A 20,416-nucleotide genomic window follows, 5' to 3' on the forward strand; every position below is an offset into this window, starting at 1 on the left:
AAAAAAAAGTCTGCCTGAGTAGGTAGGTTTGGTGTACCAGTCAGTGGATATGGTGTTGTCTGGGTTTCTTATGATGAGAAGGTCAAGAAACGGAAGGGAGTTATTGTTTTCAAATTCGACAGTAAAATTAAGGCGTGGATGGTAAGAATTAAAGGCAGTTAAGATGTCAGAGATTTTATCAGGATTTAAAACAAGGAAGAGATCATCTACATATTTTTTAGTAAGAATAATGTCAACTGGAATCGAGTAAATCATTAAGAGCAATGTTGGAAAGATCAGGAGCTAGAGAGGTTTGATATTTCTTTGGCTATCAATGTCATACAATAACGTCACCATAACAATAATACGCACCCGGACTATCTTCCTTTTATAAATGTGTTAAAGCAATTTATAATAATGACCTGTATTTTATAGAATAATTTTATTACGAAATTTAAATAAAATGTATTTTATGCTAAAAGAATTTTGTGTTTACATCCAAATTTATTTATTGGAATGTTTTAAGACCTTAGTAATTCTGCAGTTTTCCCTCTTTGAACTGAAATTCTTATTGTTGTATTGGTATTGTTTACAAGAGGGGTTCTCAATTGTTACAAATTTTTGTAAGTGTGAGCACATTCATAGATTATTCTTCAGGTGATTAAAGTAATAGTGATACTGTACAGCCATGACAGTAAATGTAATGGTAGCAGTCATATAATGGCAGTTAGTGTTGTGGCTCTAAAGTATCAGTGTATACATGGAATTCAGTGTGAGAGTAGGTGCACTGCCTTAACTTGTACTGCCTCCTATCACTCTACACCTAGTCTGACAGTAAATGTCATGATGGCAACCATTGTACAGTTCAACCATTCCAGTGGCTGCAACAGTTCCTACTTTAACTACATAGTGTCACTGTATAAACTGGCTTTAATGTGGCAGTATCCTCACTGCTGTTATGTGTATTATCAATTATCATGCTGGGCCTAGTGTGATGGTACTGCTATGATAACAACTATCATACAGTTAATATCATGGTAGTGGTCACGGGCCATTTAACCCCCAAAATTTTGTAATTTTTTCAAGAAATAAACATTAAACTAAAATTTATTCAAAGAGTTTCAGTAAAAGATCTTCAATAGTTTTTATCAATTAATCTTTTTTAAATATAAATCTATTCATAAAAGTTATCCCTTAACATCGTTTTTTTCTTCTTCTAAGCCCCATGGGGTTTAGGGTTTGATGTATGGGGGTAAGTAACAATAATGATGGTTGAAATTTCTTTTACTGCGTTTCAAATGCATTGTAAGAGGGAAATGAGGAAAGGGAGATGCCCGGAAGTCTGTTTATGTGTGTCTGCCACCTTTGTGGCCGACCTGTTGGTGCATTGTCCTAAGTAATGGGTTTGCACAGTACTGGAGGCTATAAACAAATTTAAAGGAGAAAATAATACTGTCAGTCTTCTTGGAATTAACTGTAATATTCAGCCCTTCCAGTTTCTTGGTTATTGCTGTAGAGCTGTATCTGGATTCATTGTTGACTATAGATTGCTATATCATCGGCATAAACCGCTACAGTATCCTTATCACACTTGGCTGCAACAGTTTCAGCCATGAATGGAAGTATTGGAGATAGCACAGACCCCTGGGGTACTCCACAGGTGAGTGGGACCTCCCCAGATACCACTTCGCTGACTCAAACCCTTAATGAGCAGTGCTAAAGATATATTTGTTAAAACCAAATACAATATTAATTTAAATCTATTACATAATTTTATCAAAAATGTAATATTTTGTTGATTATTTTTTCAGTCAAACCTGCAGTCATCAGGAGTACACTCAAGTTCACAATGACACTTGAAAGTTTAATTTTAGAGCTTGAAGATAACCATCCTGATGATGTAAGTTCAAAAAGCAATTCTTCTATTAATAGAATTAGAATTATTAGTACAATCTATTAATATAACATAATAATAATAATAATAATTATGATACAGTATGTCTCACCTTAATCAGCTCAATAGATAATTATAAAAACCAAAAATTATATCTAAAGATACTTTTAGAAATAAAATATTGAGATTGCTATAATCTGTTTGGCTATGATTTACTTCATTTTAATATTCATTAATTTATGATTAATTGTTTAAAAATAAACAAATCATACAATTTAATTTTAACTGGTCGCGAGTTGTGAGCCTACCTTCTACACCACAACCCCTGATGAAGACCTGAAACTCAGTTCGAAACGTAGGCATAAAATAAATAAATATGGTTTTGTTTATTTATGTTGTTCTTTGCTGACCGCACCCCCCCGACAAACTTCTCCAATCATTAATCTACAGTCAACTATCTACACCTCATTATTGTTTCTTTAGTAAAGATGAGGAATTCAGATAGATATTAATTTAATAGAATTATTACTTTCTTTTTTCTTAATTGTTGATTTATTTTTTCTTTGATGAAGGAGAGTAACCAATTCTATTTTTTAAATTTAAAATAATTAATTATTGCTTTATTTTTCAATAGTAATATAAAGTTTCTTTTATTATAAAAAATTCTTGTTTTAGTCATATAACCCTACTAACCTCAGGTACATACATTAGTAATGTAAAAAAGTGAAAATCTTTTGGGGCTAGGTCTGGTGAATAGGGTGGGTGGGGGATGACAAGCACTGAATATGTAAACATTATTGACCAAGTAAACATGATTTTATAAACAGAGAGAGGATAGAATTGAAACATTGAAAAACGCTAAAAACTTATTCTACAACCTAATATTTCCCTATTTACAACATAATATTTTACATTTCCTTATTAAATAACATTATAATTAAATGAATTTAATTATTATATTTAATTAAGTAATGGATTGATTTCAATCTTCCAGCATATTAAGAAATTATGGACATAAAAGTGTGCATATTGAAATTTATTAGGAAACTTATAACCATTAAAAAGATAAAATCCTAAAAAAAAAACGGCAATATTAGAAATAAATTATAAATAAAACTATATGAAGGAAGATTGTATTTTTCAAACCTGATTAATGAATATAAATAAATAAATAATAAATATTCCATAAAAATTTTAAAGAATGCTAATAAAATTTATATTGTTACTTTTCAGCCAAATATTAAAGAGGGGCTGGCTCAAGTCACACTTGAGCTTGTGTCTATAAAAGGTTCCATCATGTCTGACGACTCACTTCATTTTGCTGTTATACTCCTTGACTTTATAATGGATGATACACGACCTTCTAAAGTTGGTAAAATTACCAGGTACTTGGTATCATTTATGACAATTAATCTCTAAGTGATAATGTAATTTTTCCATCACCAGATCACTGAATTTAGAAAAACATTTTTTCGGTGATGCCCTGGATATTTTTTATAACGACCATGGATAAAATGATATATCGATTTTAGCTAAAAATATTTCCGGATCCTTGATTTTGCCAAAATCAATTGAAAAGCCTTCCCAATGCATTTATTAACAGATATAGCAACCACGGTTATAATGACTGATCGGCTAAAATGTCTCATTTTGACAATCCATCAATAGATTGGTTGTAATGACAGTATCCCAAGAATCAATAAGAAATCCTTGCTAACAATAATACCAATTTCTCCAGAGATGGGAAAAAATTAGCTATTGTTGAAACTAATTAGCTAAAGTTGCCATGGATACAACCCTTATTCATGAATGAACCATTGATAAATAAATATCGTATCCATGGCAATTTTAGCTATTAATTTCATCCATAGCTAATTTTTGCCCAACTTTGCTGTCCAATGAATTGTTTATGTTTTAGTTATATTGCTTCTGTTAAGAGATGCATCTTGTTTAATAAGAAAACATTCACTGTCTAAGAGAAACTTAACATTTGCTGCCTTTTTGAAAATGGTGGGTCTAAGATCAGAATTGAACAATCTGAATCTTCAATTCGGAAACATAGTCCCTTGATTCAAATTCTTGTAGAAAAGAGAGATTTCTTAAAAATTAAGAGAAGCCATAACCCCATGAAGAAGCCTTTGAGCTTTTGCTGAAATGGTTTAGATTCCAAAGAAGCTGCTATATTCCTCTTTATTTAGATTCCAAATAAGCTGCTATATTCCTCTGTATGTAGACTCCAAAGAAGCTGCTATATTCCTCTTTATGTAGATTCCAAAGAAGCTACTATATTCCTCTTTATATAGACTCCAAAGAAGCTGCTATATTTCTCTTTATGGTCCCATCCAGCTCACTAAAGCATACAATTTTTTTATATCCCTATAGTACCAGGCAATCTTTAGAAAAAGGAATCTCTAGAAGTTGGCAAAATAGGTTTTACTGAAGTTGCCGGCAGGAAGGAGTGCGTTAGAAATATCCGACAACTGGCTATCTGATTATTGGTATTCAATTTGAGAAAACTACAGTGATAACATCTTTGACGCTGATGAGAAAATGTACATTATCATCCGAGTATAGCTATTTATTAGATTTAGGTTGAACTAATTGATTTTATAAAATCCATGTTACATGATGAATGTAGTATGATTGGTTGTTACAACGATTGGCTATGACAGTATCCCTGGTTCCTTGGAGGTTGTTATAAATTGTATCCAGTATACTTGGTTGAAAAATATTTGTCATATGTCAGGGAGTTCTTACTAAAAGATATTACAAATATAAAACGTTTGGTTTAAATATAATCATTATTTTTGTATTCGTAACCTTGAAATCTCCCCCGTCCACCACTGTCCCCCTACCTAATTCTTTCTTTCTAAACGAAACGTGGATGTCCTGATTTGTTTTCCTTTTTTTTTTACTCTTTATCTTATTTTCCGTCTTATAGTTTGTACTATATTTGTTTTATTTTTCTGGTATATATTTTTTTATTTGTTATTACTTCACTTGTTCATTTTATATGTAATATTTATTACTGTATTTTTTATTTATTTATTCTTATTGGATGAAGACAAAGAAACTATAGAACTAGATACAACCACATTAAAAAACTCTAATAAGGAACTAGGTCTTGAAATAAATACGGATAAAACAAAATACATGGTTAGCTGTAGAAACACAAGCAATTTCGGTGACATAGATATAGAAGAAAATACGGTTGAACAGGTAGATAAGTTGAAGTATTTAGGTTCTACGGTAACTAGGATAAACAAAATTAATGAGGAAATAAAAACTAGGTTGAAGGCAGGAAATGCTTGTTATTTTTCAATTTCGAAACTGCTTATCTTCCCATCTTTACTTCATGCCATCTTATGCTCTACACTGTTCAAAATATTTTAGTTTTTGTATCTTGTTTTTTGCTCTGATAAAGCCCTATAAAGTGAGGCGAAACACTGGAAATATATAGCTTTGTACTATTGAGTTCCCATTTAACTGCACCCCAACCATCTTTGTTTTATTCTTTTCTTTGCTTCTAATTTTCGTAAAATAAATCTTAAAAAATAAATATACTTTTATCTCTCAACTTTAACTATTGGTTAATTTTCCTGTATTAAAAAATTATGATTATTTATGTGTTAATAACTTCACCTGATATTATTTTATATACTTTTCAGTATATTATATCCACTTTTTTCTAATAAGAAATTTATTTTGCCAAAGGTACATGGAGAAAAAGAAAGGATCTCAAGATGATCAAAGTACCAAAAGTATGATCGATATTACTTATCAACAAACAGTGGAAGCTAAGTTTGGTAAAATCTATTTTAAAATTATGCTTTTTTCATTAATTGTTAAAAAATTTTTTACTGACCTTGATTTTATTTTAATTATTTCAGCGGACATAAGAATTTCTAGTATTGACTTGATATTAAATCTTGAACACTTGACTCAAGTTTCAGAATTCTTTAATACACTCAGTGAAACTCCACCTTCTGCTGAGGATTTTAAAATCCCTGCGAAACCTGAAGCCCCAAAAAAAAGGGATACAGAAGTATGATAACCATATTGTAACCTTCTATTTATTTATTATTATTTACTTGCTAGTTTCCAATAGTAAACATGAGCGTTGTTTAAATAATGTTAAATAAATTAATAATATTAATAAATAAATGATCACATTTAACGAATCATTTCTGAAATAACCATAATTTGATGAAATATTCTCAATAAAATATTTACCTATGTTTATTTCTTGAAATAATTATTGGATATTTTAAACATCCACTGAAATTAAGCTATATATGCCTGAGATACTTATTTTTTAAATAACTATCTGATAATTGCTGTTCCACTGTTTCTTATTGTTACCATTGAAGGCGCAAAACCAGAACAAAAAAGGCCTGTCTCCACAATTTATAAACACTACAGCTACTGTCAGCCACTGCCATAGTGCAAAATACATTGTATTTAAATAAGTTATGATAGGTTACCTTCCTTTTCCTACATCGGCCCAAGACTCCCGTTGGATTCCTACACTGCATAGGTTACCTTCATAATAGCATTTACTGTTGTGGAATACAGTCTCACTAGATTTTTTGTGTTAGCTTTACATGTAAAGCTACTGTCATGTTAAAGCCTGTTTCCATGAATGCACTTAACATCCATAGCAGCAGCTGTCATAGTCACCCCAATGGTAGAAATTGTAAAGTAGTTGCTGTCATGACATAATAATTGTCAGTACATTTTATGACAGTGATGCTATTATGACATTATAGTATATATCAGGGGTGGCCAACAAGTCAACTGGTCAATCAAGAGGCCTATTTTGGTTGTTCGTCGCTCCCTCACAATGTGTACCATGGACTTTGAAGCAATTGTAAAAGACAAAACTTTTAAGCAATAGTTTCAGACATATTTTATATGGATCAAAAGTTATTATTTATCCATGTTCTTTTAATTCCCCTGGATGCGAATTTGTTGGCCCTTTAAATAATTATTATTGGTTTTTATGTAGGTAGATAACTGAGATATCTAGGTAGAGAATACTGTATTTCAGTACGATGTGTACTCAGCGAGAGCTGTTAATAGCAAAAAGGAAGTCATATTATTCTTCCAAAATACAATTTCCCTGCACAAAAAAAACGCGAAAGTGAAATATTGTAATAAAATAATGAGCCATACTGTGCAGCTTTATGATAACTTTTTTCTATTTATGAACAAATAGTACAACAACTTATACATACAGTTGATAAAAAAATTAAAATTGATAAAAAAAATTAAAATTAATAAAACAAAATAAAAATCAATCTTGGAGGAGTGTTGGAAAATCAAATTTTTTTGGGTACTGCATGTCTGTACATTCTGTAATGCTATCAAAAGTTGGGTCTGGAAATTTGTGTTATTTTTGAGCCTATATCTCAAAAATATAATAAGTAATTTAAAAAATGATAAATAGTTTTGAACGTGTATAAAACTTATCCACCCATACCCGTTGGAATGCACCTGATATTGAAACACATTGTATAACCATAGCATGTATTTCACACCCTTTTCTTTCCTCATAGACAACATCTATGACTAGTCGATCGCAACACACCTATAAGATAAGAAGTAGATCTAGACAAAAAAGTTGGCCACCCCTGGTATCTATGGTTCCCAAACACTTTTTGTCATCGCCTTTTTGGACAAACAAATTTTTTCCACCACCCTATTTGGTCAAAAAAATTTTACGGCACCCTTGTCGGGTTAAAATAAATTTTCTGCACAATTATCCTTAAAAGAGTCGAGTATGTACTAAAAGAAGGAAAAATAATGCAAATTAAATGCTAGAAAATTTATTAAAATACCAAAGGCACTTTATGTTCACTATAATATTTTTAATATGTAACCATTAAAAATTAATACAGACATAAAAATAAATAAATAAAATTACCGCTAAAAAGCTAATAATAATCTTGGATTCAGTATTAATAATACATTAAACATTTCTAAATTATATATTTATTCCATAGCTTACAAGTGGTAAATGTACCATAGACAAGGAGATGACAGTGTTGCCAAGTTACATAAATGGATTCTACATGATGGATAATCATTTCAGAAATAATTACTTCATCAATCATGAAATACCTCCATTTTGTGGAATAATTATTCAACTAATAAGATTTTAGTATAATTATAAAATAAATTATTTCAAAAATATTATAAAGAAGGTGGGGTGGTCAGGGTTACGGTCAAAAGAGAACAAAAGTAGTTAACAACTATTTATTTTCAGACATTTCGCCTCACTTTGTAGAGCTCCATCAGGGCTGTTCTAATTGATAGCTTTAGAGACTCACCTCCCCTCCCCTACTGTACGCTTCCGAATTTCTGTCAGTCTCTAAAGCTATCAACTTGAAAGGCCCTGATGGAGCTCTACAAAGTGGGGCGAAATGTTGGAAAATAAATAGTTTTTATCTTCTTCATAATTTGAAATTATACAGTCAATTATTTATTTATATAATGTTTGAAAAATAATTTATTTTGGACATTTCAAATAGATTTTGCCCATATTTAGTTAGTGGTACATTTTTCACTGTTCAAATGGTCAGGTTATCGCTCGGTCAACATGTATAATGAACAGATCAATTTATTTAATTAGGTGTTGGTCGCTGAAGAGAAACCTGAAATCAGTAGGATATCTGTGAATTTCAAAGTGGAACATCCTGACATCATTCTTATTGAAAATATTGATGATTTAGATACCAATGCTCTAGTTTTGGACGTGAGTATATTCTATTCATTTTTATTCTGTTACTTAAATTTGTATTTTATTTAACACAGTTTGTTTTTTAGTTTGAACTGATAATAGCTGCTAATTTGGGGAACGATAAGAGCCTCATTTCTGGATCACTTACGGACCTTCAGCTTTTTACCTGCTGTTACAATCCAGCTAAAAGATCACAAACTAAAGCACCCGTAAGTGCATACTGTAGGTTACTTTTTATACAAATAAAAATTTAAAAAAAAATAAAAAATAAAAAATAAAAAAAAAAAAAAAACCTTATCTGTTATGGTCTAAAGTTCATTTTATTGTCTTTAAATTTTATCGTAATTATAAATAAATCAAATATTTACAGCATAAGATAAGGTAATGAGTAATCAGTATATAAATAAAAATAGACCTGTGTGTCCTTATATTTCACTTTGCAGTAATAACTACCCTGAACAATTTCATTTATTAAATTATTTTGTATTTTAGGGAATCGGAACCATAGAAAATACCAAATTATTAGTGCAGTTTAACTTCTCATAACACATTTACCACGGGGGTTCTCTAGGAAAACCACTTCAAAATAAGATTTTTATTTTTGTTGATATTTTCTATTCTTTTAATTTAGATAATAATGTAATGTATGAAATGTAATATTTAGCCAAGTAAAGTTTAAGTACCTGTTTTTAACCATTGTCGTCTGACACGTATGTCACTGAATCTATCTATGCAATCAGCTGATACATAAAAGTTTTATGGACTTTTTAACTGAATTACTGAATAAGGACTCTAGAAATTTTGTGTATATCACTACATTTTCTATAAAGCATTAAGACAACGTAAAATAATCCAAATTATTTAATATTGTCCTTAATGATTATTAAGGCGCTACAGCTCTTCCCACCGCAAGCTAGAAAAGTGACCTCCGTTGAAGGCACACTATTGTCATATGTGCTCCCAAACCATCATGGCAATGCAATGTGTCTTCAACCGCCATTAAAGTGTTAACAGACACCTCTCTTTAATAGAACCCTTTTATAATTTACAATTTTATTGAGGTTCTAGTCAATAAGTTACAAATGTAATCCTTCTATTACGAAACCCCTCCACGCTTTTCACTCCTTCTATACTGGACAAAATTCATAAAATATAAATATAAAAATACATGATTCCAGAATTTACTGGTAATGATGGCACTAAGAGACATTTAGTTATTGCTTAGCCAGCATCAGTGTGCAGTGTATCAGCTGTTTAAAAATGCGTACTAACAAAATATGCAATTGCATAAAAACCCAGGTTCAGATTATAATGATTAAGGATTATGCCAAATGATTTCTGAGACTCCAAATTCTTATTCAAAAACCTAAAGCAGAATTTTGTTATCCATTTTGGAGATAAATAGAAAGCCCTTGTATTTATTTTGTCTAGGATTCCATTTGCAATATTTGCGATAGGCTTCTTTATTTTCTTATGGTTTTCTCTGCATAATTGTTTTATTCATACAAAAAGTAAAAATATTAGGTATTTTAGGATCGTTGTTTTGTTGTAAATCTATAAATCAATTACAGATACAAATTGCTAATTATTTATGGTTTAGGTTCTAAATCCAGTTACATTTCTGGTTTCTGGCTCTGGAGAGGAAGGGAACACTCGGATAGAAATTGATTCAACTAGAATAAAAGTTTCAGTTACGCCAGGTAATTTAAATTTACTATTCATTCGTATATTACTCTTTATTATTATATTCTTAATTTTCTTATTCTTATATTTTAATTTCTTCTATTTTTAATTTCTCAAATTGGCTATTCACAACATTTGGATTAGCCTCAGTTATTTTTATCGTTTTTTTTTAATTTTTGTTCTCTTCAACTAATTTGTTTACCATATTATTAACTTTATCTCTTTCGTATTTGTACGAGGAGAAGATGGTTGGGGGTGCGATCAAAATGAAACAAATAAGTTGGTGTAGCTTATTTAATTGTGCCAACGTTTCGGCTAGAATTTCTAGCCTTCCTCAGGGCTAAGAACAGAACAAGATAACAACCAATGAATACAGAAAATAAAAAATAGACAAAATGCTAACAGGTTCATTTAATGTTTTATTCTTCTTTTTTTTCAGCTATCTTTATTTTAACCCTTCCCCCTTCTTTTCCATTCTTTTCTCGATTTTCCTTACCCACGTTATTAGTCATGTTCTTTTTTTTTTTTTTTCTATTCATTTCGTTGGTTTAACTTAACTTATTTTGCCTCTTTATTTAATATTATGGTTACATATTTCATTTGTTACATATATTTTCTTTCTCTCAATTTTATTTTTCTTTCCATAATTTTAATTTTTAAATTATTAATAAACTAATATATTCATATTTCTTTGCATTATATAACTTTATTTTTATTTTATTTCCTTAATTATGTTATTTTACCTACTTATTCAATTACCTATTTATACATTTCATTTTCCACTTCTTTCATAACTTTATTTTATTAATTCCATTCTGTACAATTATTTACTTTATGTCATTCTGTTTATATTTTATTTTTTATTTTCTGTATTCATTGGTTGCTATCTTGTTCTGTTCTTAGCCCTGAGGAAGGCTAAAAATTCTGGCCGAAACGTTGGCACAATTAAATAAGTTACTTCAACTTATTTGTGTTTAATTTTGACTGCATCCCCCAACCTTCTCCTGATATAAGTCATTCACGGTCAACTATCTCTCATGATCATATTTTACAATGTTTTATTCTTCTTCTCATTTAGTCCTGATGAAGCTTTGCATAGTGGGACGAAATGTCGATTGTTAATTAATGTTATATATATAGGAAGATGGTCAGGGTTGCGGTCACAAGTGAAACGAAAATAGTTAACAACTATTTTATTTTCCAACGTTTCGCCCCACTTTGTAGGGCTTCATCAGGGCTAAAAAGATACAAAATGAAACTATGTTAAGATAAAATGATAGAATTAAAAATAAAAAGTTAATTAATGTTGCTTCTTTTTTTTGTAGCTTTCTTGCCTACCTGGACCATCTTCTTACAATAAATTACACATAGTCAGCAAATAATCTTCCAATACATTTTATTTGTTATTTTTGTTTGTTATATATTTTTTTTAAAAATCTGAAAAATTTACAGGTGTTGTGAATCTCCTAAGTAAAGTTGTTTCAATGCTAACCTCTTCCTCAAATGTAGAAGACAAGGATGTAATAATGCAGACAATAGATCGCAGTAACATGTGGGACGTTACAGATTTCTACGACTCTGATTTCACTTTTCTCAAAACAGGTTTCACTTTTATTTTCAGTTACTTTTATAATTAGATTGGTATTTTTTTCATGCAGAGGTTTGGCATGACCCTTCTCTCCTTTTAAGCAAAAGTGAAGCCAAGGAGTGGGGTGTTGGCCATTCCTCCGGAATGCTGGTTTACATTAATGGAAATGGGAATTTCCTAATTATTAATTATCTGTAAAACCAATCACAAATATGAACTGAATAGAAGTCCTAATATATGATTTTTCATATAATTTGGTTCATCAACAATGAAAATCCATTAAGTCGTTCTCAAGATATTCGTACTTAAGTCTCTGTTCTATTCAAACCGACAAATTTCAATGAGAATAGTTATGTAGCGAGAGGGAGCAAGTGGTTGGACCACAACTCACCAGAGCGCTCCACCTCGAGCCTCACCGAAGTTCTCAAATTTATAAATCACTTCATTTTGTAAAAAACACATTGTCATTTTTATATATTAATAATTTCTGTACATAATACTTAGCAATCTCGGTAGAATGAATAATAAATGATAACAGTGCAATGCATGAACCTATCTCAAGCAGACATGTACCGACCGCTTCTTGGTCACAGCCGCATGGACTGGGCCTATAAATAAGGGACTCTAAATCCCCGAAATTTGATCTTAGATCCACATCCTTTCCTGGGTCTAGTCATGGCACAGGTGGTGTATACACTGCTTGAGATAGAGTAGTTCCTTGCCGATCTATGCTCGCAAAAGTTGTTATTTAGAACGTTCACCTAAGACGATGGCCTATCTCCTCTCCTTCACTCCAGCAATCTTAGTCCGTCCGCTTCATCTCGGCAACCAGTGTAATTTCCCGTCTCTCCCCGGCTCTAGTCCGTCCGCTTCATCTCGGCAACCAGTGTAATTTCCCGTCTCTCCCCGGCTCTAGTCCGTCCGCTTCATCTCGGCAACTATTAAGCTGGCTCCTATCATGACAGTTCTAGTCCATCTGCTTCATCTCGGCAACTAGAACTGTTACTCTACCTCAGACTCTCTCACCTAGACCTCCTCTACCTGCATCAGTGTCCAGGGCTCATCCTCTGGCACGGTCGTTCCTAACTTAAAGTGAATACGCCTTGTTGTGGGCCTTCTGTAAAGAGATATCAGGCTGGAGAAATCGCCTAAGACCAGACAACTCCGACAGTTACAAACCCAAAATATATTTACTGTTAAAAAAAATTATGGACTGGATATAAAATTTAATAACTGTCTCTCAGAACAGTTAATGGAAATGAATTTCTTTTAAGGAAAATATTAAAATATTAAGTTTGATAAATAAGTAATTAATAAGTAAGTAATTTATATAATGCTGAAAGTTGTTTATTAAAAAAATAAAACATTGATTGTAACTCTAATATAACTGTATAGAGCTCTACATCTTCACATAAATGCCAGATATTGTAACGATTTTGAATGTGCTGTTACTTAATTTGAGTGGACTGTATTGTCATATTATAAGAAATAAAATAAAAAGGAATTGAAATTTGAAAAAAAAAACTTCTATTGATTGATTTACAAGGAGTTATATGGTATTCGAAAGAAAAACATTTGTATTAGGTTGATAAATTTGGATTATTGGGTCTATTGTAATATTGAAGATAAGACGAGGTAGAATGAGAAAAGAAAAAAAAAATGAACTTCCTCAGTTGGGTTGGTCTTAAGTTATATTGAATGGTAAGCTGCTTATATTTTCCTTGATTTTCTCTTTTTTTCTTTTTTTCCCTTTGCTGGGGAACAGCCTCTGAGGGGTCAACATGGTGGTATAAGTATAAGACTGATGAATTATCCTTGATCCAGGTGGCTATCATAACTTATAACTTAAGTTCACATAGGTCGCTGAGGTAGCAAGCTTCTTTAGGGGCTGCTTGATGGCACTAGGAATCACTTTATATTACATATTTCATTTTTAAACAAAATAATAACATTAACTACCCTCCCCTTTGTCCTTTTTTTTTTTTCAAGTATTGATGAAACATTTAAACCATATTATATTTTTATCCCAATTTAAAATAAGGGGAAAATATGATCTTAGTGACGGAGCTCTGCTGCTATCTACTTTTTTATTCTTTAATAGTTACCTGATCTTAATGTTTACTTTCACTTTCCTATACATGAAATATGTAGAAAGGGGAATTAGCGCGATCCTGAAATATTTTTTCCTTCAATAAAAAAAAACCTTCTAATAATAGAGGTATAAAAAAACCTCTCTAATAATATGGGTATTCATAATCTTGAATTTTACATGTTAAAGTGTTTTAAATGAAAAAAGTTGTGTTAAATGGAGTAATATTTCCTCATTTTAGCATGTTTACATTTAACATGGTTGAGAGTTTGCTAGTAATAATAATAATAAATGTGCAGTGCTCCATGTAACCATGGGGAAAGTGGTTAGTAAACAGAACATTCTGGTTAATGAAGAAGAGCACATAAGGGAACTTGAAGCTAATAAATTATATAAATATTTGGGCATGCAACAGCATCTTAAAATATCTCGAAAAATTATGCAACAAGAATTTCTAACAATGCTCAAAATCCAACTAACTGGGAAGCAAAAAATCAAGGTCATCAACACCTGGGCTATACCAGCTCTTAGTTATAGCTTCGGCATAGTGAAATGGTCAAATACAAGCCTACAGGAGATGGATCGTCTTGTACGAACAACTCTAACACAAGAACGGACCCTCCACCCAATATCATCTAAAGCTTGTCTGTATTTACCTAGAAAAGAAGGAGGATGTGGATTACTAAATATTGAAGAAGCTTGCCACAAACAGGAAGAGACCCTACGCCCAATACTTTCTCTCAAAATCAACAGGGGTTTATCTCGCCAGCAGAAGGATGGACTTTGGTTTAACTGCACTTAATCTGAGTAAAAGAGAGATCAGTTGAATAGTTAAAAGCTGGGAGGCTATTCTCCGAGACAGAGGGATTTGTGGTTGTAATTCAAGATCAAGTGATTGCCACGAGATCATATAGGAAGCATGTGTTAAAAGACGCAACAACACCAGATAAGTGTCGATTATGCTCAGTAACGCTCGAATCAATCCTACATATTGAGAATAATTGGCCAACTACAACTTTCTGGTAAATTTGCAATTACTCCAAATGTCTGTCAACAAAAATATACTTTGGACCCACAGAAGCTTTGTCTAGCTTGTGATGGAACGGCCCTGGAGGGTTGTTTCCATTTTTTGACAAATTGCCCTGCGTATCATGAAAACCGAATTTGATATATGCCGAAGCTAAGCGATATTAGCCAAAATAAGTTGTACAAATTTTAGTCTGTACCCTCAGGATTGGACCTTAAACTGTTTTTTATATAGGTAACCCAAAACCTTTTACTTGGAGCTGGAAACCTATCGTCTCATTAGGAGGTATAGTTTTTGTTTTGTTTTTAATATTAATGTTTTGTATTAAATGTAAAAAAAAAAATTAATAAAAAGTAAAAAATAAAATAAAATCATCTATTATATCATAAATCTCGCATTTTTTTTTTTTCAACCTTGATGAAGGTCTAAAATTCAAGCCAAAACTTAAGCACAAATAAATAAGTTTTACGAGAGAACCCCCTGACCATCTTCTCTTATATATCTATGGTCAACTATCTTCACTCCATAAATAAGTTTTACTTATTTGTGTATCATTGCTGACCGCATCCCCAACGATCTTCTCTTGTTGATGTGCAGTTAACAATAAATGCCTCATTATTAATTATTGGAATGTAAAATTAACTCACTTGCATCTTAACAAATTTTTACCTAGCATCCTGTTTGTTGATATTGTTTTAGAAGGAATTCTTTCGTTTACTTGGTATTATTCTGCTCATCATCTATGATGTACCTTTTTATTTAGTTAATTATTATTTAACTTGAAATTTTCTTTCCGACTATGGCGAAGCCAAAAGAAGGGTAATATGTTTAGTTGTTTTTTAAAACTTTTATTATTTATCAATGTTGCCCAATATGTTGTAATCTAAAAGAGTGTTAGTTTGTCTAGGGGGATTATTTTCTTAATTGTGCTGCTTGGTCAGAAGCCCTCGGCAATGAGTGTTCAGTTAATAAAGGTAAGGTAGTTGACAAGGAAGGTGACTTGATAGGATGAGACTAACGGGTGACAAGCGCTATATCACAGAGGATGTAACCTCATGCTAGCAGGTATTATTCCGATTAACACGAGGGAGGTATGCAGACCTAGAGGGTAACTAGCTACCAGAGTCATGCAGGAAGGTGCCTTTGTTCTGCCAGGTACTATTCTGACAGAGGCGAAGAAGGTATGTAAGCCCGGAGGGTAACTAGTCGCCGGAGCTTATGAAAGGATAACAGGTAATAGAGAGAGATTATGTCAAGGGTAAACATAAAATAACAACTCTTTAGAAATCAGGATCGGCTATAAACCAAAACTATCTCGAGTAGAGGCTGTAGATCATGTTCTTCTGAGATCTATTAGGGGTTCTTTAAGACCCTTATTTAGTGGTCTAGTGCTATGACCGAGAAGCGGTCTTAGCTTATCTGCTCGAGGTAGTTTCATGCATTATTTTGGCATCGTTTATTTATTCTTTTATTGACATTGCTAAGTAATATGTATAAAAATTAATAATATGCTTTTATAAAAGAAAATAATATATAAATTTTAGAGCTTCGGTGAGGCTTTATGTGCTGCACTCTATTGAGTTTCCAAATATAATTAGAAAAGGCCCTTTTGTTGAAAGATTTTTATGATATAACTGTTATTGAACATGTAATTGTCATATTAACTAACAAGTATTATGTTTTTGTTGTATTTTAGAAATGGCGACGGATGCACTTGTAGAAGAGAACCGTCCTCGAAAGTCATCTCATAAAACTGTATCAAAAGTACCATCTAAGTTAGAATCTATATCCTTTAAGATTTTGCAAATTACAATCACATTAGAAGCTGGTTTTGGTCGGGCGACTATGCCTTTGCTATTTGTCGATGCTAGTGTGGATGTTGCAGCTTATAATTGGAGTTCTAAGGTAAAATAATTTATTTTTAATTGTATCCATTTATTTAAGGCTTCTTGTTTGGTTTCCTGTCAATAACCATGCTGTGGCGACCCTAGGGGTTCAAAATTAAACTTATAAAGACTGACCAGCTGCTAACAAATAAAAAATAGTTATCATTAAGTTAAATTATAGTTAAAGTTTATTTTAAAAAATGGCAACTGAACATATATGAATTTTATATTTCTGACAAAAAATAATCATATAATTTTCAAAATTAAACAGAAAGAAATATTAATATGAAAATAATGATAAGATGAAACAAAACTAGTTCTTAAAGTCTACTGTTTATACTCACAAAAAAATTAAATAAATATCACTCGAGAAGCAAAAATTACAAAATATTGTAATATCCTCTCTTTTTGATAAATAGTTTCGTTTATTTTTTTTCATGTATTTCCATCAAATAGCTAATCGACCAACTTTTGCTTGGATAGCAAACTTACCAATTTCATGATTCAGAAGTTATGGGTGCATAAACAAACTCATTTCAGATTGTCAAGATGGTAGCACTTGTCCTTCCTAGGTCTGAACTACTGCTATGTTGAGGAGGTTGATTTAAAATTGTTCAACTTTTGTTGTTTTCCTACCACAATTAGATTACAAATTAATCCAGGAGAAAATATAAGGGGAGAATAATTAGCAATGAAGTATTTACATCATAAATTATTGCAAGTAAATCAAAACGGTTGTGCCACAATTGAACTATTGTGGTTTGGTAACGGACAAAGGAAGAAAACTTCCTCTTGGTTTGGATCACCGGTAGAGTGGACTGAGAGCCTGACCACCCATTGTCCACTGTCAGTTAAAGCATTTTTTGTAAGAAATCATCAAGAATTAACAGTAAACAAAGAAGATCATATAATTGGTTAGTTTGCTAAAAGTAGCCTTTAATTTATTTAAGTGTAATTTTGTTCTAATTATCTTGATAATCCGTCCTGAGATATATAGAGTAAATAAATTAAAATAAAATTCTCATATCTTGTATAGCATCAAGCTATATTTTAAATCTGAGAATAATAAAGCCAGTTAGATTCCTTGTCATTATTTTAAATATTACAGTATATACAAATTAATGTTTTGTAAATAAAATTTAATTAATCCTGATTGATTGTAATAATCAGTATGTTTTGCATTGTGTTGTGCACTCTCTTTGTTACAATTATATAAAAAAGGATTTGATAAAGTTTATTTACATGGAGTTGAGCTTGGTAACCTTTTACTGCTGCCTGGCACTAGTTATTGAGCTAAGGTTTATCTTCAAATGTGAAGTGGAATCGTCTTAATATATCAATGTGGGCTGCAGTAAAAGACATAATAAGCAACAGCTTCCTCTGCCATCTTGATCTGTAACCTTGCGTTAGTTCCTAATCCTCCTAATGTATTTCATTTTACATGTTGGCCTCAACATTTTCTATTGAAGGTTGTGTAGACACAACCTGATGAAATTTTACAGAGATACAATCTTGAAATGTAGCCTCCTAAGAATAACATTATTGTACATGTTGTATGTACTATATACAATTATATTGTAGAATCATTTCTACTTGAAATATAATCCCGTCTACACCAAATGCAGATTTTTTGTTGTTTTACAAGCAGCCAACTGAAACTTGTCATATAGCACCATACCAGTATTATATACAATGTAATATGCAAAAGTATTTTATCACTTCAATTTTGATCTCTAAAATTATCCCATAATCTAATATAGATAACTTCATTGGCTCATTACCAATGAGTGGCCCACACAGTGAGAGGGCTGCACTTAAATCTCGAAGAGCCCGGCTCTATCCTCATGCGTGAGAATAGAGTGGGCTCGGGGATCCTCAGGTCGAGAATGTAAATATTGTACGTAATAGTGTAAATATGACTAGTGTCTATTATATTATTTCATTTTTATTCTTATATTAGTTCAATATTTTACCTATTTTATTTTATCCTTACTTGTTTATGTACATTTTATTTTAGTATGAATTTGATCATTTATTACTATTACTTATTGCCCAGAATTGTAATATTTACCAATAAATAAAATGATTTAAAAAAAAAATACAGATAAAGTTATATATTTTTACAGAAAAATTAGATATAATCAATTAATGAAAATAAGAGTTTCTTTTCTCTTTATATTTCTATCCTTCTTTTTTTGTCTGGCACGACAGACCATGGAGGTCTTAGGCCTCACGGAATGTACTATAGAAACACATCACGAGCTTCTTGACGAGTTTTTTTATGAAAAAACCATGGGTGGGTTCGTCACTCCCACACCTATTTTTGTGAGTGTCTCCCATTGGCTAACAGACCTCACATCTACCCAAGGGGAAGGCTATGAGTGAGTATTGTATAGTTATTTCCTTGAAAAACTCCTGGGTGTAGGGCCAGGCTCAAACTCTCAACCTTTGGGTTGGTAGATAACAGATTCATTGTCGAGGAGTCATCCAAGAATCCCTGGGGTATACCATATAGGGTGGTGTTAGGTAAGCTGACCCCACTGCAGGTAATCCCTGCAGGTTGTCTCAGCGTTGAAGCATAGAGGTAACCTAGCATCTACTCTGGACGAGGCATGTAAGATGTTCATCGAGGAAACCTACCCAAGGGATGACCCATCCCAAGATAATGAAGAGGGTAGATTCATAAGGGATGCCACAATATATCCACCTGGTACGGATTTGTGCCCACTGTGGGACATATGGGATCTTCGTGTTGCTGTAGCTAAGCAAAGGACTGGTCGTGCTCCTGGTTTGGACATGATTGACGCGGTAATGTTAAACCCCTACATTGAAGAAAAGCTGTTAGTGATCTGTGTGTGACAAATGATTGTCTGAATAGAGGTCATTTTCTAAGAAGCTGGAAAATTGGTGAGGTTAAGCTCATTTACAAAGGAGGAGATAAGGATAAGCAGTTAGCCAAGTCTATAGGCCCATATGCCTCCTCCCCATAATAAGCAAAGTGTTGAAAACCATGATGGTCACGAGCCTACGACCAGTCTTCTCAAGAGCTAGCCATCCACGCCAGTACGGATCCACTAAAGACAGAGGAACCGTAGACGCCTTGCTGAGAGTGCGCCGTCACTTTGAAGAGAGGGCGGAGAAGTATGTTATGCTCCTCCTGTTTGATATATCTTCTGCCTTTGATAGTGTGTGGTGGCTGAACGTACTCCAGCAATTGCAAAAATATGAGACTCCGAGCAATTTGTACGACCTCTTAAAGAGTTACCTTGAGAACAGAACGATAAAGATACAAGACAACTTCTACGAAATCGAAGATACCATGGAAAGAGGTTGCCCTCAGGGCTCTGTCCTCGGTCCTGCTCTGTGGAAATTGGTCTTTGACGAGTTGTTGGGGGTGCTTGAAGAGGAGCCGTTCCCTGCCACAGCTTATGTAGATGACCTTGCTGTAGTAGTAGCATCGAACAGCAGAGCCAGATATAAAGATAAAGCTGGTCGGTGCGCCAACCTGTTAGGAGAGTGGTGTGAGAA

General features: G+C 32.4%; 1 protein-coding gene across 1 annotated transcript in view; it reads left to right on the plus strand.

The window, feature by feature from the left end:
* Positions 1-20,416, plus strand: part of Vps13 (vacuolar protein sorting 13C) — a gene marked incomplete in the record, with an annotated part of 159,879 nt that overhangs the window by 66,191 nt on the left and 73,272 nt on the right. Inside the window, 9 exon segments of the mRNA XM_067051012.1 lie at positions 1,791-1,879; positions 3,107-3,258; positions 5,588-5,679; positions 5,764-5,918; positions 8,508-8,630; positions 8,702-8,824; positions 10,216-10,315; positions 11,751-11,900; positions 16,699-16,907. Coding sequence (XP_066907113.1) covers positions 1,791-1,879; positions 3,107-3,258; positions 5,588-5,679; positions 5,764-5,918; positions 8,508-8,630; positions 8,702-8,824; positions 10,216-10,315; positions 11,751-11,900; positions 16,699-16,907 — 1,193 coding nt within the window.

The sequence above is a fragment of the Halyomorpha halys genome, unplaced genomic scaffold (assembly GCF_000696795.3).
Source record: "Halyomorpha halys isolate HHAL.00 unplaced genomic scaffold, Hhal_1.1 Scaffold570.1, whole genome shotgun sequence".
Classification (NCBI taxonomy): Eukaryota; Metazoa; Arthropoda; class Insecta; order Hemiptera; family Pentatomidae; genus Halyomorpha; species Halyomorpha halys.